General features: G+C 43.5%; 1 protein-coding gene across 4 annotated transcripts in view; it reads right to left on the bottom strand.

The window, feature by feature from the left end:
• LOC147148272 (F-actin-monooxygenase mical2b-like) overlaps positions 1 to 24288 on the bottom strand; it is a 74500-nt gene that overhangs the window by 21663 nt on the left and 28549 nt on the right. For all 4 annotated transcript variants that reach the window (XM_086027992.1, XM_086027989.1, XM_086027990.1 and 1 more), the window contains exons 7-16: positions 23909 to 24009; positions 13162 to 13419; positions 12943 to 13058; positions 11991 to 12117; positions 9966 to 10050; positions 5381 to 5528; positions 3043 to 3242; positions 2414 to 2493; positions 2010 to 2078; positions 1752 to 1877 (exon numbers count right to left, since the gene is read on the bottom strand). In XM_086027992.1, coding sequence (XP_085884118.1) covers positions 1752 to 1877; positions 2010 to 2078; positions 2414 to 2493; positions 3043 to 3242; positions 5381 to 5528; positions 9966 to 10050; positions 11991 to 12117; positions 12943 to 13058; positions 13162 to 13419; positions 23909 to 24009 — 1310 coding nt within the window. The remainder of the gene's footprint in view (positions 1 to 1751; positions 1878 to 2009; positions 2079 to 2413; positions 2494 to 3042; positions 3243 to 5380; positions 5529 to 9965; positions 10051 to 11990; positions 12118 to 12942; positions 13059 to 13161; positions 13420 to 23908; positions 24010 to 24288) is intronic.

The raw sequence follows: 24288 nt of genomic DNA, 5'->3' as shown, positions 1-24288 counted from the left end.
GACTACTCGCCATCTTTATTCTTCTCGACCTGACACCATCTGTCACTCCACCCACCTCAATAGACTGCCATTCATTGGTGCTACCCATACTTCACTCAAATGGTTCACATTTCACCTACCTCTGACGTACGCTATTTTCTTTTGCCACCAGGATGCAGTATGATATAGAAATCGAGGCATACACAAAGCTTTTCACAATTGACTCAGTAAACAGCAATGATAATAGTTTTTCACAGATAATAATTATTGCCTTTGAGTCGTGTCTGTTTGCCATTTATCTTTAAATAACTGAACGCCTAACCACATTTCTACCACTAGAGCCAGGAGCACTTTTGCGTCTTTCTACCTTTAAAAGGGAAAGTCAATCCAAACATATTTTTTTCAGAATGTGTTCTATGCAGGCCCACTAGTTGAAATACCTCATTCAGATTAATATTGCGTTTGTGGAATATAAATTAAGCAGCAAAATGCACTCACTTTTAGCCATCTCAGGGGGCAGCCATTTTATCACTTTCTGTCGACTGAAAATGACATCGAAGTTGCTCAGTGATCGGGCAACGACCAATCATAGCTCTAATGTTTTCTGAAGCTGAGCCATGATTGGTTGTTATCTGAGCCCTGAGAAACTTCAATGCTATCTTCAGTCGACAGAGGTGACAAAATGGCCACCCCCTGAGCTGCCTAAAAAGGGGTGGATTTCTCATTCCAAAAAAGCAATATTAATCAAAATACAATACAACTTTATTTATATAGCGCAATTCATAACAGCTACAGCTGTAACAAAGCACTTTACATTACAACAACAAAATGGTAATAAGACAACAAGCGAAAGCAATAAATTAAAACACAAAATACTATGTTTTTGTCTATAGAATAGACACCGGAAAACAGCAGAAAACCATCACTCTCACATCGGATCAAAAGCCAAAGAATAGAAATGTGTCTTCAAATGTGTTTTAAAAATGGACAGACAGGGGGGCTTGCCTAACATTCAATGGAAGGTTATTCCAAAGGGAAGGACCAGCAGCAGAAAAAGCTCGATCCCCTCTGAGGCACCACTTGGTCCTCGGCACCTCGAGCAGCACCTGGTCCGCAGACCTGAGCTCGGAGAGGTACGCCGGGGGAGGCCATTTAAAGACTTGTAAACAAAAAGAAAGCAACTTAAAATGAACCCTAAAATGCACTGGGATCCAGTGAGGGAGGCCAGAATTGGTGCTATGTGCTCCGTCTACCGAGCTCCAGTTAGGAGGCGAGCAGCAGCATTTTGGACCAACGGGAGACACTTGAGAGAGGACTGGCCGACTCCAAAATAAAGTGTATTACAGTAATCAAGCCGAGATGTAACAAAGGCACGGATACCTGTTTCTAATCACTTAGCCTCAAAATATTGAATCACATCTGTTTATTGAGTTAAACTCGCCGCCACCATCTAGCACTTCTACCTACAATTTTTGCTCGCAAATCAAAGTGAAAATAAAATAAAATCAGCCGAACTATGCTTGTATCCCGAAAAACTAGTAAGTCTTGTTACTCATAACTCAAGGTACCACTATATTACAACCTGACCCAACCAATTCAAAGAGCTTATTTTTCTGTAGAATTAGTTCATTTTTTTAGGTACTCTAAATTTAATTATCTCTTTCCAGTTATTTTTCTGCAATGAACGCAGAAAAAAAGACAAAACCTCCATAACCCCAATGGTTAAAATATGGCTCAAATGTCGATGCATTTACTACTTATTCATATCCGACCTTGCTATGCATTTTTTCTGACGAGTTCTCCTCGAATTTGGCCAGCAGCTGCGTTGCCATGGATCGGACCTTGTTGTCCCGCAGTTTCCCATCCTCACCTGCTGAGGGCGCGCTGTGAGAGGATAACTGATGCCAGTTGCAGGATTCAAGGAACATGAGCCAGACAGTGTGGAGAATAGTTAGAAATTAGATGAAATGATAGTAATGTAGGATGACTCATATTTCACCCTTTTAAATATGATGAAATCATCAACTTACCTCTGTGAGGTAGCTGTTACCCTTACGTCGCCTCTTATTAACGGAATCGTCGTCCATTTTTTTGTCATCCTGTGAGCAAGCACTAGATTACTTTATAATAAAAAAATGAAACCTAAACATGATCATTTTGCATTTTCCTTGCAGTGATCATAATGCAGACAACAATAATCCAACCAATCAGAGACAGAAAACATTATATGCATACTCTTGTCCATTGTGCTGGCTTCAGAGAATCTAATCAAATTTTCAGTGCCAGGAGAGTAATGATGGTGCTCTGATTAATGAAAGGGCAAAGAGCCAATGAGGTGGGACGTGATATAAAGCCTTTCACCCTCAGAGAAATACATGAATTAATTCCTTCAATAAGTCAATAACAACGTTCACTGAGAAGAGTGTTACACAACCTTCGGTATCCTCTTCCTGGGCTGGCCTAGATTGCTTTTTGCTGATTGTCTTTCACTATTCTCGTCTCTTTCTTTTGCTCCTGAAATGAAGATGCAGAGTAGGTTCATATTACATTTGTGTTGAAAGCATGTTTTTACATGTCTGCAACACATGCTGCAAACACGTCAAAAATTGTTGCTGCGCGTTGATTGAAATTTTCCCTGCCTCAGTTCTTTAAGGGTAATTTATTTGTCATCACGGAGGAGAGGATCCACACCTCCCAGCTTGTTACCGCTTCGAAGCAAACTAGTTTGGCAGTGGCATGGGTGTTATGTCGTGTGTGTAAAGAAGACTACACACGCAGGTTGCACCTTTGCCGATACCTTCCTGAGCAATTTTGCAATACAATTAAATGCATCATCTAGTCATCTAGGTCGCTTTGTTCTAGCACGCATGATATTCATTGTTGTCGCTGTCACTTTGTTCGTTGATCGGCAGTAAAAACGCAGACCGGAATTGGTCAGAAAAGGGAGAGGATAGTCCACCCCGTGGTGCCCTAACAAATATTAGCCGTAGCGACACCCTAAATGAAGCAATTTGGTATTAACCGAGAAAATGTCAAGAAACAAATGAATATTTGTACTCTGACCTTTTTTGTTTCCGGGCAAGTTCCTGAAGGCTTCGTAAAATTTGGACAGGTATAAAACCATTAGCAGCTTGTCTGGTTCAGCCCCGGCAACCACCTCCTTTCCAGTCGTCACTGGCTGAATCCCAAGGTGATGCTCAGCCACATCAAAGGCCAATTGATTGTTTGCTGCCACTTCATCCTCATGAAGGGAGTCATAGTCACTGAGATCACACAGACATGTTTGGAAATAAAACACAAATCATTGCTGGCATTACTTATCTGCCATTTGAACAGCCCAAGACATTTTTAAGGTGCCAATGAGGCAACTACAGTATTCCCAAATAACTTTTGCATGCATGCAGCGAACATTTGGGTTTGACATCCAAAGATTAATATGGGGCAATAGATTAGCATTTAAACTTTGATTAACATGAATTTATATTTGTATCTGATAAAAATCTTAGCCTTAGAAGACCACTCCTTTTTGTTGAACCCACCCATTTATCATGAGAGCAAGGGTACTGGAATTTATGACTGACTTGACAGGGGTGTTTTGGTGACCAGCAGAGCTGGGCATTCCGTCTATGTGACGGACCGGTCCGTCTATCCACCTATGACGAACATCCATTTTGCTGACGGTTGACAAATGACGGATAACATTTAAAAATACACGGACTATACAGTCGGAAGCCCATGTATTTAAAAAAAGTATGCACACAGCCCGCAACCCTTCCTCCCGGAATCGTCTAAATTCAAACGATGCCCAACCATAGTGAGGCGTACACACGCGGAACGAGAGTGTGCATAACTTCGTTCAAATAAATGACCAGTCGACTCAGTACATCTCTTGCAATTAGATTATATTGAGCAAAGTAACTCTATTAAACACCCTTGGATAGAACTGAAATAATTCACTGTCTGTGTTAGAAAGCTCAGAGCCTCAGCATCACAGTCACGTCGCAATCAGGCAAGAAAAACATGAATGCACTATGGCAATAATGAGCCTGCTATAAAAGATAAAGAAGTTCTCAGATGGTTTGGCCAACTGTAATGCATGCATTCCAAGAGCGTATTGGTTCACTCCACTTAAATTGGATGAACATCGAATGAAGGTTAATGTAACAATCAACGATACGGCTTTGGGCTAGCGTGTTCCACAAGAGCAAATTTGGGCATTACAATGTACACAAAAATAATAGTATTTGTTCTTATTTAAAAAATAAATAAATCTACATTTATCAATACTGAGTGATATGAAATACAGCCTTATTAAGCAAATTATGTTTAAAAACGTGTTTGTTCAATCTTTACGTGGACTACAGTATTTTCCGGGCTATAAGCTGCACCGTTATATAAGCCTTTGGGGATTTATGTAAAAATAAGAAATGAAAAAAAATGGAGCTACGTGTTTTTCACATGACAGCGACGATATACACCTGTCTTGCTTTATGTTAATAAAGTCAGTCAATCCAACACACGACGTGCTAAATCAACAATAGCATTTCACATTGAAACAACAGAACAGACTAACACCAGCCAATCGCACTTATGTGCACTTCAGGCACCTCTAGGAAAACATCAAATCAAAGCATTACAGCCCCTAATGCAATAACCTAGTCTATGGCGCCCTCGCCTGTTGAACTCCTCCACCTGCAGTCATATCCAGTTAATGGGAAATGCATTGTATTGAATTGTACTGTCATTCCGGTTAGAGCGCCCCGAGCGGTGGTAGAAAAATCCGCAGAATAGCCACACCGGACTATAAGACGCACGGCTCAAAATCGAGGAAAAAGGTTGCGGCTTATAGTCCTGAAAATACGGTAGTTTATTTGACAACGGTATTTAATACAAGAGTTGCATTGACCTTTTATTAAAGGCTAAAGAAATGTTAAAATTACCTAAATTCAGTCTTTTTGTCCTCCGGATCCTTATTGTTAATAGCGAGGGGAAAAAAAATAAATAATTATTGATATCGATCAATATGATATACTTATATCGTGATACGTACTTTTCAGCCATATCGAAAAAAACCTTGAACCAACTATTTGTACACTATTTGTAAGCAATTAAAATTCCATAATTTGACCCTTTCAAGTTGATATGCCCCAGTACTTTTTAACTTTTTTTAACTAACAATTTCTGCTTGAAAAGTTGTGTACCCATTCAAGATGTCCATACTGGAACATAAAAGCTAACGGTTTATCTCGTCTCAATGATTTGTTAATGTCAAAACCAAATGTCTTCAGTTGCAGGCAAAATAAAGGAATTGGCCACACTGTTGTAATATTTTGGGAGGGGAGAGTACCCGGTAAATGTCCTAGAATATGAATGAGTGAGAATACAGTGAATGCATTCTCACATGAGCTCAGGCCTCTGCCTATGTATGAGGGCACAAAGGGCGAGGCCACTCCTCCAGGAAGATGTCAGGTTGGTGATGTCGACCCCTCTATAGCCATTAATCTGCCTCTGACACCATGTCAGCAGCCTGTCGGGGCGCACCTCAGACTCTGCATGAGAAGGAACATTATTCACATTACTGATCTTACAACATCAAGGCTCGAAATAAGCGGTTTTGCATCACTGCTTGCAAGTCAAAATTAGCATTTTGTGCCTCATTAAAACAGAGGATCACAATTTTTTCCCCCTGATACTTGAACCACAAGACTGTTCCAACAAGCTCCGCTAGGCTGGATGCACGTCACCAAAGCACGGGTAGTCGGAGATGGAGGCAAGCTTTGAGCTACTTACGCCGCACCCGCTAGCTAGCAAGGAGCTTTGGCTGGCTACTAGTGCGGGTAAAATTGTTGCGAGTCGCTCCTTAGTCAGTAATCATCACCTCCATGGTGGCAAATAAGATACACTTCTGACAAGTATCGTCATGAAGGGATGACTGAGGAAGACGGAGAACCGATGCTAATTGCTAAGCTAACCTAAAATTGACATGTAATTGTGAAACACTAGAATTCAGCGCTTGGTTGATCAAGTACACGTTTCATAGAAGTCTGGCTCTTACCGCGTTAAAGTGGAGAGTGTACAACTTTCAACAGCAGTCTACGTGTCTTTTCACTACGTTACACAGCTAAACTGAACAGAGCCCGCCAAGGGCCATCACGAGAATATTTAAAATTGCGTTATAACACAAGACTTTGCAATATATTGCAATAATTAATCCGAAATTTTGCAAAGCTACTGCGTTATCTTGCAATAGTATTGTGTTTTAATGCAATAGGGAACGAGAGATTCCACTACCGGGTTGCCTTGGCTATCATCAACACTATGATCAACATGGAGCATGAATGGGAGAATTTGATTGACTTATTTTGATTTGGGTTTAGAATACAAAGACTTAACAGCAGTGCTAGCCATTAGGCATGGAGTTATTATAAGAGTCTTCTGGAACATCTCCCGTTCTGTTTTTTGGTCACTGCGGTTTGTATAAAGGGGACAGTAATTTTCACAACTTTAGGTATTCTACATTTGAACAGGGAATGTATATGAATAAATTTGACAAAGTGTTGTGGTAGTTAGCAGAAGTGTGTATTTATCATAAACGCCGCAAAGTAAAAAACGATCTTGGAAATATGACAAGAATGACGAGGTTGTCATGCGAACAGCCAAGAAATACGAGCCCACGGCTGAAGTGCCAATCTTTTGAATGAGTCACTCACAGCATGTTTAAATCACTAAATCATTTGGCAAGCAAAAGGAATTCATAAATGTTGTTTATACTTCTCTGAAGAATTAAACTGCTGTTCAGATTGTAGATATGTCACAAAAGGAAAACATTTTGCATCTAAGTCACTATCCTGCTTACTATACAATCAACAAAAAAAAAAAAAATGTAATTAAACACCTGATTCTTCAGTTCCAAATAATACTTCTTCTACAAATGGTAACATGCCACAATATCAGATTTAAGTTTGGAAATTTACAGAACTAAATGTGAAAGTAACAAAGACTTATACCTTGCATTTCTACAGTTGAAGGCTAACAAGGTAGGGGTCAAAATTAAAAATCACAAAATTTAATTGAGATGTCAGTTGTACTTGGATTAATAAAAACGTGATAATTAAACTACGTCTGACGGCGTGTTCCTGGAAGATGCTACAATATGATAAATCTCGCTATTTAAGTTTGACGTTTTGCTCCCTCGTCTAAGAAACATTCACAGTCGGATGATGCCGTGCATGTTAAGACGTGCTACCTGCCGCCCATCTCATGTAGAAATGTCGGCACACAACTTTCGGATTCAACCACGTACCTTTCCCCATCTGTGATTTTAACAGGACAGCCAGAATGTTCCCAAACAGGAGACCGCAGTGTACGGGCGGACCTTTGAGCTCTGGCTCTTTTCTGGCTCTTACTTTTGTGCCTCCATTCTCCTCTCCCGCATACAGTCAATAGCGCCCCCGTGCTTAAGCTCGCACTAATAAGTGGACCAAACCGAACATGCCATACCGAAACGTATTAATACACCCACGTGTACCATTACACCCCTAATTATTTGCAACTGAAGAACCAGGTGTTCAATTACGTTTTTTGTTGAGCACAATGAGGCAGATCAGAACATACTTTAACTGAGGAGTATCAATATTACCATTATGATAATGTCATCTAGCTGTTTTATCTGTAGCGAGGTGTGTCACACAGTAAAAGGGAGCTTAAGTTTCACCGCTATAGAGAACTTCTAAATTGCACTGTTCCAAATCACTAGTTATACAGTATGCTGTGTTTGTTTATTTTCCTAAACAGTCAAAACAATTTAAAGTCGACTTTCCACAGATTTGATCGGCTTCATATTTCCTATTTTATGCAATCACATTTCATGGCGATTTTTGTAATCAATCAGATTACTATCTTCTCTGTTGTTACTGTCAGTAGTGAATCCTTCTGCAAACCTCTTAGAACTCCCACAAGCAGCTCTAGCACTTTATCCGGGATGAAGCTAAAGTATGAAGCCCAATGAAATAGCCGTCAGCCAATGCAGCCAAAGCGGTGAAAAGAGGCGTGACGAGAGAGGCGGGCTACACACTAAGCTAAAGCTAAGCATGAAGATTCCTGCATTATCAGGGTGCACTGGTACGCAAGTACGCATGCGCAAAAGAAATCACTGATGCGTACCGTTATTTGCGTCACAACGCGCATTTGCGTACCTGTACACACTAATGGTGCAGTGCAACAAATCATCTTTGATTGGTAAGGATCAAGCATCGGTTCAGGATGGGCACAATCCGCAGAATGGTTGGTGAAAAAAACTGCGCGCTCACAATAAGGCAACGTGATTAGTCCGCATTCAGAAGAGGAAGTTGAATACCCTCAGGATCAAATGATGCACTATTTTTATTATTATTATTATTATTTTTATTTTTATTTATTTATTTTTTAATCGAGTGGTAATTACCATCCTCTCTTCTGTTTCAAATCAGTCGATATTATCATTGTCTCCACACATATCTTAACCATTTATTGTGATCGATTGGCTCCACTGGTTCCAAGTCCACAAGCGTGTCGTCTATATCACTGCCGTTAGTCATTTCAGAGCTCCCGCGATAGTCTACATCCGCCATTACTGATCGAAAAAATTCCGGGCATTGTCCGAGGGTTCACGACACCATCACATGTATAATCTGATGCATTTCATTGGCTAAGAGAAAGAGAATTGGTTAAACAAAAAAAACAAAAAGACGTATCCGCTCTCCCGGCTGTAAATGTAGAAAGACACAACAGTGTTCCCAGCTCTAGTGGTAGAAAGGCGGATAGGCACTCCTGGCCAAAATGGGTTAAACTATGTAATGTTTTCATTCATTATGCAAGGCTTTAGATTACTCCGCTTTTTCAACATCCAAAAGATCCTTCATTTTACCCGTTATGTATAGAATTTGTGATTTGTTTAATGATGTGGTAAAACCTCAGATTTCTTTAATTCAGCTCAACTAGGAAAGTAATAGCCAATCCTGTCTAAGATTGATATCCGTGATCTAAACCAGTGGTTGTCAACCTTTTTTGGCCTGTGTACTCCGAAAACCTTTTGTCATAAAATAAGTACCTCCTCACTCATACGCCTTTATGCAATTCTCCAAAAGTAGAACATAACAAAAGTGGTTAACTGAAAATCATTTTATTTAATCTCCTTAATTTAAACATTTAGTTTTCATGCATTGTCTTCCTTTTCATTCAAATTAAACAAAAATAAATATGGTGCGTTGAAAATAAATACGCAATAAATTTTAAAATATAAAATCAAAATAAACCTGCCTTTTGTAATATTTACCACAAAACTGGAGCTCATTTGAAAAAGTTCCCTTTTAGCAGGTATTTAAACAATCAAGAATAAAACACTTTTCTCCCCAGGAAAACAAGTTGAGCACACATAGCATTTTATTGACGTGCTTATGAAATGACTGAGAATATTTTCTTATTATCTTGGAAATAAAATACTAAATGTTTCTATGTACCCCTTTCAATGTGTCTGTGGTGGGTGGGAAACACTGGTCTTAACTGACAGGAGCAGGGCCACACCTCCCTAAACGCAGAACACGCACTGTACGTAGGGCCCCATCCTCCGTGGTGGCCCCATTTTGCGTGAGGGGACGCACTGCGGTCATGATGAGAAATGACATCTGACCATGGGCTCGATCCCCCAGTTGGGTGGACGCCGCAAGAATACACATTTAAAAAAAAAAAAAAACACTGCATAAGGAAGGGTTGTCTGCATCCCCTAACACACCTCCGCGCAACCCCCGAAAAGATCGTACCACCACACCACCGCGAGGAAGAGAACTTTCTGTTTAAGTTGAAAAGTCGGCGCTCTCCCTATGAAAGCAAGAACACTTGGTGATCCAATTATCAAAGCCCCCCCAAAATGTTGATCAAAAACAGCAAACACATGTAATAAAACAGTAAATTGCAAGAAATGCATCCACGAATATTCTTGTGAGCCTCACCTCCTCTGGAAAAGTTGACAGGTCTACCTATGCGACCTTCAAGGCGAGAAGAGTCCTGTTTGCCATCAATGAACAGGTGTCGCACCTTGAAGGTAGAAAGCAATGTGATGCTCCTTTTTGTAAACAAATGTCATAAAACAAACTTTGCACTTTTATCCTTCAACAAACAGTAACACTCAGTATACACCATCCATCGATATTCTTCCAATTATGTGGCGTCAAGTCGTGGGGGCATCAGTTTTGGCAGGGAGACCCAGACTTCCCTCTTCCCAGCCATTTCGTCAAGGCTCTGCACATCCTCCAGTCCCCCTTCTTAAAAAGGGGGACCACCACCCCATTCTGACAATTCAGAGGCACTGTCTCCAATGTCTCGTATGTCCACGTGATGTTGTTGGAACTCTGGATGGATCTCATCCACCCGCGGGGCCTTGCCACCAAGGAGCTTTTTAACCACCTTGTTGACTTCAACACCAGAGATGGGAAAGTCGACCTCAGGTTAAATATGCTCACGCTTGCTTCGTGCCTCTCTCTGTGAGGAACTCCAGAGTGGAAGGGAGTCCAGCCCCTCTCAAGAGGACAGGTATCGCAGCCCAGGCGATGTGTGTTCAGGCGAGCCAGACTATGTTTAGTCTGAACTTCTCGACCTCGCGCATCAGCTATGGCTCCTCCTGTTATCAGGGGAACTAAAGCCTCAGACAACTCACACAAACCCCTCCGCCGAGATAAGGTCACGTCTCAAAGAGGGGCAGTATAAGCTAATTCGACTTAATTTGATAGCCACATGGGGTACTCACATGAGTATCAGGATATTGTCTTTGGTACTCACTAGTGGTCCAACGGATCACATAAGTCACGGTTCGGATCGGTCACGAATTTTGAGTCACGCATCTGATCGTTTTTTGGATCCGAAAAAAAAAAAAAAAAAAAAAAAAAGATAAATAAGGTACATAGAACTTTGTCTTCATTTATTTTATAAACACTTTTGCCCATTAAAAAAAAAAAAAAAAAAAACTCCTAATGTCTAATATGGCCATTTAGGATTTAAGAACATAACGCAATATAAGGCAGTATACATTCTTATTTTGTAAGTGGTACAGTGTATAAATTCCAAGGTATCCTGCCAGACATTTTGTGCTGAATGTTTTCTTAGAATTATTTATTGAGCAAAAGTGTTTTTAAAAAATAAATTAAGACAAGGTTTGATATTTATTTATTTATTTTTTCATAATGAAAAAGTGCAATTTAAAGCACCTTCCCCTCAACATGGGCAGTGTATTACAAAGTAATCTTGGTCGACAATATTGAAAAAGTTTAAAAACAACAAAAAGTACTGTAATTAAGCCAATGAAAATCTGTTGAACTACCAGCTAATGATAACAGCCACTAACGCCGGACACTTGTGCCGTATCATGCAATGACAGCGTAATTAAACCAGCGGTTTGTTCGTGTCCTAAGTTAGCGACTAAATATGATTTCGAGACATCGTTGTGTTGGTGTTGGTAGCCAGCGTTAAAACTGGCGATACGTCGAAAACGGAAGTTAAGTTAGCTGTTACGGCACCACGCGGGCCAACTTCAAAGTAAAAGTCCACTAAGGCATTGGCATTAATGACTCAATGTACTATTTGGTAAGCTTTATTTTGCAGTTAGCCTTTGCGGAGGCAGTGTGTTCAATGAGTATGTTTGCGAAACGCTCTCGTACATGCGACTTACGTGATCTGGAGGGTATTCAACTTCCTTTGCTGAATGCAGACTAATCACGTTGTCTTTAATATGAACGCGCACAGTTTCTTTTCACCAACCATTATGCGGACTGTGCCCGTCCTGAATCGTGATGCTTACCGATCACGGGTCAAAGATGATTCGTTGCAGTGCACCACACTAGTGTGTACAGGTACGCAAATGCGCACCGTGACGCAAATGACAGTACGCATCAGTGATTTCTGTTGCGTATGCGTAACTATGTACCAGTTATGTGCACCCCTGGTTATGGATTATGTTTGAGTAAGATTCGTGTCAGACTGACCTGGTGGGTGCGTACTTGGCTGGAATTTAGGTTGGGATAGCGGGTTGCAGGGTCAATGGTATACTGATCAAAGTTTTTACTGATGTTCTCCGTTGTGGTCTGAGGAAGAAGCCGGTAGATACTCTCCCTAGGGAATGATACAACAAACAACTGAGGAACCAATTCAAGTCTGACATTATTGGCATTGCATTATGACATTAGCAGGTTTTTTTGTGAAGATACCTTTCAAAAAGGCAGGCAGAAGTGCTACTTGATTTGAGCTTTATTTCAACCGAAACCAATAAAAACACACAATTAAACATAGAAACTTGATACAAATAAGTTTGAGAAGGGAACGTATCCTATGTGAAAAGTGAGGCAACACTGTAACTGCAAAAAGAACAAATTTCAATAAATACAAAACAAAACAAAAAAAATCAAACATTTAAAGAAAAAAATTAAAAGAAAAAAAGAAACTGTCGTGTTATGCGAATATAAAAGAGTTCTGCTACGACGAGGTACAATAATGTAGGCTTTATTTATCATCGGCATTCACGGAGCTGACTCTCCTGCAGAGCCCGCCCTTCCAACCTCCCCGGGGCAATGGACTATACCAAATAGAAGAGGTGTCCGGGACAAACTATTATAGTGCATCTAACAGATCACATCACAGAAACATTGCATATATCATTTATGTATAGAATAAACCGTTTGGGTCCAAGAACTGACAGGTGGGCGTGGCGGATTTGGTTAACTACTAACAAATCTAAACATGGGCTGTTCTATTTTGTATTCACTGTTTTGATGGTGTAAACTGAGTATAATAGAGGTAATCAGAATATAAGAGCGGGTGATATGATTTGGACATACAGCCCTGATGGTGTACCATGATTTTTCCTCAGATAAAAACCACCAAGGATGATTGCAGACAACTCATTTTGTTTGCGATTAAAAGAAACAATATCAGACAAACCTCTCTGCCAGTATCTCCAGCGAGTTCTTGCCCTGTGCAAAGGCTTTCACCATCCAAGCTGTGTCAAAAGCTGCCAGAAAACCTCGCGCACATCCTGTGCCCATTGGCCAGAAAGGCTGTGGAGAGAATCATCATCATCATCATCATCATCATCTTGGGCAAGGATGGTAAATTTTACCAAAGATTCATCTTGCGCTCATTTCCGCTGCCGATACATACCTCAAGCAGACTATCTCCCACCAATGCAACCAGTAGCTGATGTCCATGTTTCTCCCTGATCAAAGCAGCATTCTCTGAGGCATACATGCTGGTGAAATCAAACATTGCCACATCTGGTTGCCCGTAGTGGTTGATAGCATAGTCGAGAGATGGTAGCTGGTAATTTGTGCCAAAGTCAGCTGCCTCACGGGCATAAGAGAGCAAAGCTTCCTGGTTGACATTGTCAGTGCTGAGTAAACGTTCAGTTTCTACACAGTCCTAGATGGAAAAACAAAAAGATAAAGTAAACAAACAATATAGATTAAGTTGTATAGACATAAAAATGTTGATTTTATTTTTATTTTTTTGCATTCCTTACTGACAATTTAACTATGACATAAGAAAAAAATGTAAAATAACGTATCCACCTGCATCTAATGTGAATCGGTCAAAATTCATGTGAAACTAGACCAAGAAGTTAGAGGCAGCTGCACATTTCAATTCCTCTTGCTGATTGAATGAAGCTCAACCAATCCACGGTAACTACAAATACAAGGTCTTCTTGTCAAGGCATATTGACAACAACACATTTTTGTAATGATAATGAATTGAAAATGGCGAGCTTATAATAGTCCATGGCCCAGAGTTTGCTGTTAATTTGCTTTACATACGGTATATATCTAATGCAGAACAGCAGGAAACAACATTGTGAGTCAACAGGACAACAGTCATGAGTGACTTGTTACAAAAAGGTCATCTCACTTGAAAGAAGAAATCTCTTATTGAATCATTCAAGAATGAATGTGTTGTTTAAACTTGCTACCGGAGAAACATGAATGTGTTGTAAAGTCATGAAATGAAAAAAGACCTGTGATCCACTTACAATGTGTGCAAACAAGCAAGGACATAGATTAAAATACTGTAGGTTAGAAAAGAATACAACAGAAAACTTTATTAATCCAATGAGGGAAAATAAATATGAGTTAAGAATGGTTTTGTACACACATTTACTTTGTGTGTGGTGCAATGATTAACCGATTACTCGACAACTAAAATAGAGTACCAAATTAATCGATAGTTATTTTTGATAATCAAATCATTTGGATACCTTTTGTCAAAACGCTCATTATTTCGGTTTCTCAAAAGCAAACATTATCAGATTTATGTAGTCCTCCATGAATGCAGGCTGATCATCTTTGTGTTGAATAAAAACAAAGCATTTGCTTCTACTTGGGAAAACAATTAACATTTTTGCCCATCTTCTGACATGTTATGAAGCAAACCAGTAACTGAGCCATAATTACAGGGCTAAAGACTGAGACCAATTTGGCCACACGGACACCCTCATTTCTCAATGGTCCGCCAAAAAAAACAAAAAACAAACAAGAGGTTGCACTGGTGTGACCAGCCTTTCAAGGGGTAGGAGAGGAAGTTATTATTGACTCTCAATACCGCGGTACCAAATGTTTCATATTTGCTTAATTGCAATTTTTGTTAACAGAGCCCAAGTTTGTCATACTTCGCTTTTTATTTAAGTTATTTTATTTATTGTTCTACATTTCAATGCCAATTTTGAATATTCTTAAGTATAAAAAAGTAATTTGCTCTTAAAAAAAAAGCATATCGTCGCTGCCCTGTGAAAAACACGCATGTCCAATTTTGCACATTTAAAAACATTTTCACATGTTTTTCATTTCAATGTTTTTCACATGACAGCGACAATAAAGACCTACTCAATTTAAGGTGCTCTGTAATAATATCATCAGCATAATAAAATCCATCCATCCATTATTCATACCGCTTATCGACACAAGGGTCGCGGGCGTACTGGAGCCTATCCCAGCTGTCTTCGGGCAGTAGGCGGTGGACACCCTGAATTGGTTGCCAGCCAATCGTAGTCATAAAAAAAAATACATTATTTATCATGAGTTTTTGTGAAAATATATCATTCTAAAAACTGTGTTATTGGGACAGGGCTTGGTCAGTGAGAAATAGAGTGGAAATAGCTGCAGATGATAAGAACGATTGGCAACTTTTTGAAGGTTAATTTCAGGCCCGATATATTCAAAAGTCATAAAACGACACAAACACAAAGCGCTTCAAACACCAATACTTTTAAGTAAGTTGCCTGTTGTGTGGAATTGTGATTCAAATAAAGAACTTAATGATGACCACATTTTAGTTAAACGTTTACCTGTCAATATTGCCTAAAAACAGGCAGCAATTTTGCCCCAAAAAACCTACAGTATGAAATGAAAGTTATATCTGTAACTACGGTTCTATGAATCCCGAATGACCCCCAGGGGGCGGTGCTTAAAGCACTAAATATTCCTTTCGCGCATGCGCAGTTCGAGTATGCATACCAAATTAGCCACTTGTGACACCTGGATGACACTGTGTGTGTATCAGTTGCAGTGTCACCAGAGGTTCGTTTCCTACGGAATCTTCTCGCGTGAATACGAGGATTCCGAGTGACAGGATGCCCTAGCGGTCATTCGGGAGTCATAGAACCGTATTTCATCCCAACTGACCGCCAGGGGGCGGTGCATAAAGCACTGAATGACTAATACCAGCGCAGTCACGAGGAATCCCAGAGACAAACCTCACTGCGGAACCAAAGACCACGCTCAGTGGATGGGGAGTGGTGACGTCCACGCTGTAAAACCTGTGCTGGGTGTCGACCATGAGGCAGCAGCACAAACATCCTCCAGAGGCACTTCCCTCAGGGCGGCCCAGGATGCGGCAACGCTCTTGGTAGAGTGGCAACGCACCCCCTACGGGGGTGGGCAGCCCAACAGCAGGTAGGAATGGCGGATGGCATCCACAACCCAGTGAGACAAGCGCTGCTTGGAGAGAGCAGAGCCCTTGTTAGGGCCCCAATAGCAAACAAAAAGCTGGGCAGATGTTTGAATGCTCGCAGTCGCGTCAACGTAAAAAGCGCCCTCCTGAGGAACAACGACACCAGGCCATGACTCCCCACCATGCCATTGTCGATCAATGAGTGTCGGGCAGAAATGGCCGCCACATAGACCTTCAGAGACGATGGAGAGCGACCTCTATCCAGGAGGGACTGCAGGAAGTCCAGAACAGTGGGAACCAAAGAAGACACAGGGTCCACCCCGTGGTCCCCACACCACGCCGCAAACAACTTCCACCTGTTGGCATACTGCAGCCGGATGGACGGCACCCTGTCATGAAGAATGGTCTGCCTGACCGGTCCTGCGCAGCTGTTCAGCAGGGGGTCAGGCCTTTCAGCGGCCAAACAAACAAATCGCGCGCACCACCTCCGAGTGGAGGCAGCATTCTCCCGGAGGAGGGCCCCGGCGGGAGGGAGAGTCCGCAAGTTGGTTCAGAACCCCTGGCAGATATGCGGCCCGCAGGCTGGCCAAATGGGGGGCAGCCCACCTGAGGAGGCGCTGAGAGGCCTGCAACAGCCGGGCGGACCTCGTGCCGCCCTGATGAAAAACTCTCGAGGTGTTGTCCAACCGCACCAGCACGTGTCTCCCTTCCAAGTATGGCAAAAATGCATGAGAGCCAGGTGCACTGCACGCATCTCCAGCACATTGATGTGATCGGCGCTGTCTCACACAGACCACCATTCCAGAGCCATCCTTCGCTGCCAGACAGCACCCCATCCCGTGAGGCTGGCGTCCGTGGTAACCACCTTGCGGCGGGCCGGGGCCACACCAAGCGGGACGCCCTTCGACAGGTAAGCTCGGTCCCTCCAAGGTGCCAGAGCAAGGAGGCACCGGCGTGACACCCGGAGCTTTCGGTGACGATGCCACCTGGCGTCCAAGCGAAAGCCGTTCAGCCATCTTTGCAGGGGGCGCAACAACAACAGACCCAGCGGAACAACAGCCGTCATGGAGGTCAGCTTGCCCAGAAGCCTCAGAAAGGAGACGTATGGCAGCAGCCTGTCCGCACGGAAGAGTGCAAGGAGGCGCAGAACATCGTCCATCCGGTGAGAGGACGGTAGGCCCCGCATAGTCCTGGTATCTAACGTCATGCCAATAAATGTAGTCCTCTGAGAGGAAGTCAGAGTAGACTTGGGAAAATTGACCCTGATGCCCAGCCGGGCCACATGAGCAAGCAGAGTGGACGTATCCCGGACCACCTGAGCCCTCGAGGGCGCACAGATCAGCCAGATCGTCCAGGTAGGACAACTCAGTCATGCCGACAGACTGTAGGGGCGCAAGAGCAGCCTTCACAAAACAAGTGAAGAGAGTCCGAAAGGGAGCACCCTGAACTGCCAGTGACGGCCCCTGTAGGCAAAACGGAGAAAGCGCCTGTGCTGATGTGCAATTGGGATGTGGAAGTAGGCGTCCTTCAGATCGACGGACGTGAACCACTCCCCCTGGGCGACCGTCCGCAAGACTTCGGCCGTAGTCAACATGCCGAATGGCAATACCTTCAGGTGGTGGTTGAGTCCCCTCAGGTCCAGAATCGGTCGGTATCCACCAGTCTTCTTCGGCACAAGGAAATAAGTCGAGTAGAAGCCCCCGGAGTGTGCCAGAGGGTCCACCGCTTCAATTGCGCTCTTGGCCAGGAGGGCGGACAGCTCCTGGTCCAGTGCAAAGGCCTTCGCCGGGTCGGTGATAGTGGCCTCCCTGACCCGACGGAAGACATGGGGCCGGCGTCGGAATTGGAGCTTGTACCCTTGGGATAAGATGGAGACCACCGAGGGGTCCGAAGCACGAGCAGCCCAGTAACTGAGCTGCTGGTGTGAAAAGTATCCGACGGCCGGCCCAGAGGCCTCAGTCCCTGGCCCTCCGGCCCCTAGGGACCCTGGAGGGACGGCGGGTGGGACCCGAAGACCGGGACTGCCGGCAGGTAGGCGAGCAAAGGGGCGAAAGTCTGCAGTTGGCCTCTGCGGAGGCTGCTGGGGACCATAACTCCCCAGGGCCTGAAACTGCTATGGAGGGCGTGGCCGGGGAAAACCAGAAGGGCCCCTGGGTCTACTCGCAGGGGCCTATTTAGGCCTGAGAGCTGCTGCCTAGTCTCGTGGGCCCGAACCGTTCTCTCCAGAGCCCCCACCGTAGCCGAACAAAAAAAATGCCCGGGTATCACCGGAACGCTGTGGAGAGCCCTCCTAGAGGCCTCCGTCAAGGGGGACTGCGCCAGCCACACTTGGACCAAAAAGGACATCACCCGCCCGTGTTCCCTGGATGTCAGAGCAAAAGCCTGAAGAGCTGCGTCAGCAAAGGACACGGCGGAATCCACACTGCCCTCCCGCAGGGATGTTGATAGAGCGAGCATCAGGTGAGCCAAGGAATTGCCAATGCGACCAGCATGCACACCAGCGTTGTAGGACCTTGTGAGAAGGTCGTCGGTCACTTGACACTGGGGCCGAGGACACCAAAAAGCTGGCAGAAGTGTCTCCTCTGGGGTAACGATGAGGAACCCAATGGCCGGTTCCACGCCAGGCATGCGATCTAGGCCGGCACCAGCAGCGTTGTGTATAGCCGCCAAGGCACAACCGTCCGCCGAAACCCGGGAGAGAGCCCCAGTGTCTCTCCAGCAAGCATGCAGTTTCCTCAGATAGTCCCCAGACGCCCGGACAGAAAAGGCAGACAAGGGACGTCTGTGCCGGAAGAGGGCACTTTCCGGTGCCAACTGGGCTTGCAAGGGCATATCCACACGGAGGCACTCCAAGGCACTACACAAGATAGACTGCATAGAGGCATCCCCCGCCTCGCTGGCCGAGCTCTGGGCAGAAGACGGCGAGCTCGGTCCCAAAGGCCCCGATGCCGGGTCACTGTCAGCGTCATTAAAAAGAGACACCGAAGCCGCCAGAGGAATGGCGTCATACCCTGGCACAAGCTCCGGCATAGGAGGAGAAGAAGGGCCGGCGACCTCACCTCCGCCAATTCCGCATGCAACCGCCCCACCTCCGAGGCAAAACAACACTCCGTTGCAGCCCTCTTCTTGGGGGGACCGGACGCACCACCGTTCCAAAAGAAGACAGCTGGCTCGGGTGGCAGGTATCGCCGACACCAGCAGACCCCACGCACTCCTGCCCGGCACCCCTCAGTGCTTGAGGCATGCTGAAGTCGACAAGGCTCACTGGACAGACACCCGTCAACGGTGTCAGCACCTTGGCATCTGGGGCAGCACTTGACACTGTCATCAAGGGCCACAAACAAGGCACCACAGTCCACACAACTATGGGAATCCTCCATAGCAAGAAAAGGCAAGCAGAACCAGGGACAAGCTGAGAGAGGGAAGCGCGAACGCCACATGCACAAGCAGATGCAGTCGCAAACACCAGCGACACACGCAAGCCGCGGGACCACAGCGAAGTCGGGCAGACCACGGCGGTCCGTGCGAGAGGTCATAAATCGCCGTAAGCCAGGAGAGGGGACGCGAAGACGCCGGCAAAGGCAAGCCGAAGCGGGCAGAAGCACGCACCAACAAGCCGGGAGAGGGGTGCTAAGACGCCGTCACTGGCAAAGGCAAAAACAGCCGTAGCGGGCAGAAGCATGCGCCAACAAGCCGGGAGGAGGAAAAAGCTATACCTCAGCAGGCAATAACGCGCGCCAACAAGCTAGGAGAAGGGGCGCTAACGCCGCCAAAGCTGGCAGGGGCGAAAAGACAAACCACAAGCCGCGTAGCCTGGGCGTTAACGCGAGGCTAACCCGACGAAAAAACAATAGTCAACCGCGACACACGCGGCAACTAATATGTTGAAATGGACAAATAAGGGAGTCAATAACCTTACCTTACGGTGGAGGTTAGAGCTCGCAACCACTCTGGGTCACAAACAAAGAAGGACGCTACAGCGTCGTTAAACAAACAAACATAAACACAGTTGCAGCCTCAGGAGGGCGATCCATGCAGCTCCGACCAACACAGTCACAAGGCTACCAGCGACGGGACGAAGACATCGAGAGACGAGTCCTTGCTTCCTCAGAGAGAAAAACGCAGCGGTATGCAAACTGCCACGCGAGAAGAAAAGATGAATCGAACCTCTGGTGACACCGCAACTTATACACACCCAGTGTCATCCAGGTGTCAGAAGTGACTAATTTGGTATACATACTCGAACTGCGCATGTGCAAAGGGAATATTCAGTGCTTTAAGCACCGCCCCCTGGCAGTCAGTAGGGATGAAATAGAACTGCAGTGTTGAATGCAAGGCAGTGGAAAACTTGCAGGCGGACCTAACTTTTTGTGCTGGTGCACCAAAGAAAAAGAAGTTGGGCACAACAGTGCAACCATTGCAAAAATGTATTTAAGAGCCCTAAATTAATTTGTCATTTTGAAATAGTCATGTTTTTGCATAGAAGCATGGACCGTATTTTCCAGACTATAAGCCTCTACTTTTTTCCTAGGTTTTGAAGCATGCCGCTCATATAAGGGCTATTCTGTGGATTTTTCTTCCACCACTAGGGGCGCGCTAACCGGAATTTGAATCAAAACTAAGAAAAAGAATCAATGCAAAGAAGAATAGGCTACTTTTCTTTAGCAGATGAGAACATGGATGACAAATTACAAACAGTAAATTATCGTATTTTCAAATCCTCTCCCATTCATCATGGAACCTGTTATGTATTGAAGACACCATTAACAGGATGTAACTGCAGGTGAAGGAGTTCAACAGGCGAGGGCGTTATGCACTAGGTTATGCATTGGGTGAGATGCAGAAGTAGAGCAATAAAAGGTGGACGTTAACTGACAAACTGGGGGGTGTTCAGTTATTAAGTGTGGGTCAAACTCCAACAGAACCCACACGAAGAAGTTCGCATGATGCGTTTTAAGTTGAAGGCCATCAATCTTGCTAGCCAGGAAGGAAACTGCCCTGCTGCACGCAATTTTAGCGTCAATTAATCTATGGTGAGACATTAGAGGCGGCAGCGGGAAGTGAAATGAAGATGAGTACTGGTTATTTTCTCTTGGTTCTGTTCCGTTTTAATCAGCAAAGTTGCTGCCGTGTTAAGAGGCACTGTTAGGAAAGAATCTGTTCAGGTACACACATGTACATTTACCTTTTAAAATAATTTTGTAAATGCAGTAAATATCAGATTTTTCAACATACAGTAGGTGTGGCTTATAACCTGGTGTGCCTTATATAATTTTTTCATGATTTAAAAAAAAAAATTAGAGTGGATGCATCTTAGAAAGTTGCACCTTATGGTCCACAAAATACGGTAAATAACTTTTTTTTTTTTTTTTTTAAATCAGATTCATTGGTTAATCGACAAAATAATCGGCAGATTGATCTCCTATGACGTGCAGCCCAACTTGTGTGAACAATACAAAAACAACTGTTGAATTAAAACGGGCTGTCATTTGCTTAATACTTGCACCCGGGATGGGCGATATTCAAATTTTGACACCGTTTCAACACCTCTTCATTACACTGGAGTGTATTTTAGACTTCTTTTGTATCTTGTACCAACCAACATGAGTCTGTCTAGAGTCGTAGTCCGTAATCCAACCAAATCAAATCCGTAATCGATGTCCTTTTACCTTTTAATCGCTTTCGAATGGGTTACGAATTGCACTTCAGCTGAAAAACATGTCATAATAAAAACTTTTTTTTTTTAAATATCCAATTTTATCGTAATAGTAAATGGTGAAAAGTGCACTTTTATAGTGCTTCATCTACACCAAATGAATATGATGTCCAAAGCGCTTTTTTTAAAAGATACTAACGCGCTTACGACAACATAGCATCAACATTTGGTTTAAAATAACTTACACTACCTCCAGGATCCCTCACTGTATACTGTCGAACGGCAGAACACAGGTTGTTCTTCCAACTATGCACCCATCCTTTTTCTGAAGCATTCAACCTTTTGGACTAATATCAAATCTATTTGTTTGTCATCAAGCTATCTAATCTGAGTATTTCTGTCTCCTCCACGGCATAGAAACGGCCAAACTCCCTTCGTATGTCGCTGTGAGAGACCAGCACACAAACATGTTAAACTGTATAGCTGGGCTTCAGTGCAAGGCGGTTTAAGAGTTGAATTTAATGTCCAACAGCCACCAATTCCCGGTTCGCTTGCTCCAAGGTCGCCACTTGCCGGGCTTCAGATGACATATGCGCACTTGAGCCTCTTCGCTCTTGCAGGTTGTTTTTTTACAAACATCAAACACGCAGCTATGATATAAGCCACATGTAATTTTATAATGTGTCATTTCAACAATGCAACCACTCAGACTGAAAGCTCTATCTATCAATATCTACGTGCCGATGGCCATCTGCCTAAAATGAATGTATTTTGTTTCCATTTTCTAAACTATCGTCAGCCCCCGTAGCATTTCAAAATGTCTTGCGCAGCTTGGCAACTTGTTGCGCTGTTGACGTTTGAACTAACAGCTGAATAAAAGATGCCAAAGTGGAGCTGTTGGATTTTTTAGGGGACCAATGCGCTGGACTAGCAAGCTGCACGATGGCCATTTTGTGGGGTGCGCACTGGTTCGCAGCGACTGTTTGGAAACTCAGAGCGTTGATCAAATTTGTCGTTCTGTTATTCAAACTGCACCAAAAACGGAGGGCCAGTGTACGCTAGGTGATCCGACTTGGGACACCGTGCATCAGTGCTGGCTGCATACGTTCGGAAATGAATGGGGACTGAGCGCACCCAATTTCATCAGAGTAGTGCACAAGCGTCAGAGTGAATTTCTGAACGTGCACCTTGTCTAATGTGGTCTAATGGACTGTCACATGACGAATAGAATGTCATTCCCCGTGTAGTTACAAGAAAGATTATAGCCTACTATTAGTTTAGTTATAGTAATACTGAGTTGAAAACACTGTTTTGTATTTGCTATTAAAAATATATATTTAATATCATATTACGTCCTCATGTGCTGCATTTTGTTATGATAGAGTTGAAAGTGACACCATTGCTATTTTTTGACACTGCAGCATACCGTATCACCGAAATACCACCCAAACCTAAATTGTACAGTCAACAGTATATTGAAATCAAAGAATTAGGCTTAAGTGCGGTGTTCGTGGGTCTGTGGGACGCGTTCAGTTTTTATTTAAAAGAAATGACCCAAGGCATATCAGAAACCTTCTCCTCATGGTGATAACACACTGTTATGGGATTTTCTTTTTTGTTTTTTTGGGGGTTTTTTTTTATTGCATTTTATTTTTAAAAAAAGGAGTAGCACATTCATTCATAAATGTGATCTAACAAATGGGTAAATGTTCGCTGTTCATATGACTTGCATTTGGGATGTAGAAAACATCTGTTGAGTATTTTAACAGAAAATGATTTGATTGTGTTGGTTTGAAAATTCAAAATTCTAGCGCACAGGTGTCAAACCCAAGCCCCGGGGGCCAGATCCGGCCCGCAACCTCATTTCATGTGGCCCGCGGAGGCAAATCATGTGCGTCAACGGGTTTTTTGCAAAGTGTTTTCACTTTTAACAACACAGAGATATGAGATACTTCAATGTGTTATTTGTTACCACTCCTCCCCTATAAAATAAACAGAAAAATAACTGAATAATTACTTACTCGCTACTAATTTCAAAACTAGCTATCCATCATTTTGTTGCGTATATGTGATATTAGGCGATCATACGTTGAATGGGTCCACAGTCATAACGGCACTCCGAGGGACACCAAAACGACGTTGTGGCCCCTGACTAAAATGAGTTTGACACCCATGCTCTAGCGTGTCCACCAGACCCATCAACACTGGCTGAGTAACAAAAACACGAACACCATACAAAGTTTAAACAAAATACTAGGTGCCCAAATAAAGAAGGATGTGTTTATGTTTATGTATATGGACATGTGAACTTACATTAATAATGACCCCTTTGTCCAGCAAACTCTGTTTCTTTGCAGTCATAACAAAGTAATGAGTGTGGTCTCTGTAGTATACAATGTTCTCCAAGTCAATTCCTGAAAATATGAGGACAGAAATGGACCCATTTGAGATTTAAAAATGACATTCCACCATTTGTTCTTAAAACGGAAGTCAACCCAAACATATTTTTTCCAAGAATATGTTCTCAGCAGGACCACCAGTTGAAACACAGCATTCTGGTTAATTTTGCGTTTGTGGATTATAAGATAAGGAGCAAAATGCACTCGTTTTTAGCCATCTCTAGAGGCGGCCATTTTGTCTTCTGTCGACTGAAAATGACATCACAACTGCTCACAACGACCAATCACGGCTGA

The sequence above is a fragment of the Filicampus tigris genome, chromosome 4 (assembly GCF_054856515.1).
Source record: "Filicampus tigris isolate MCC_2025a chromosome 4, RoL_Ftig_1.0, whole genome shotgun sequence".
Lineage (NCBI taxonomy): Eukaryota > Metazoa > Chordata > Actinopteri > Syngnathiformes > Syngnathidae > Filicampus > Filicampus tigris.
Note: the sequence above shows the minus strand (reverse complement) of the source record. Positions and strands in the feature narration are given on the sequence as shown.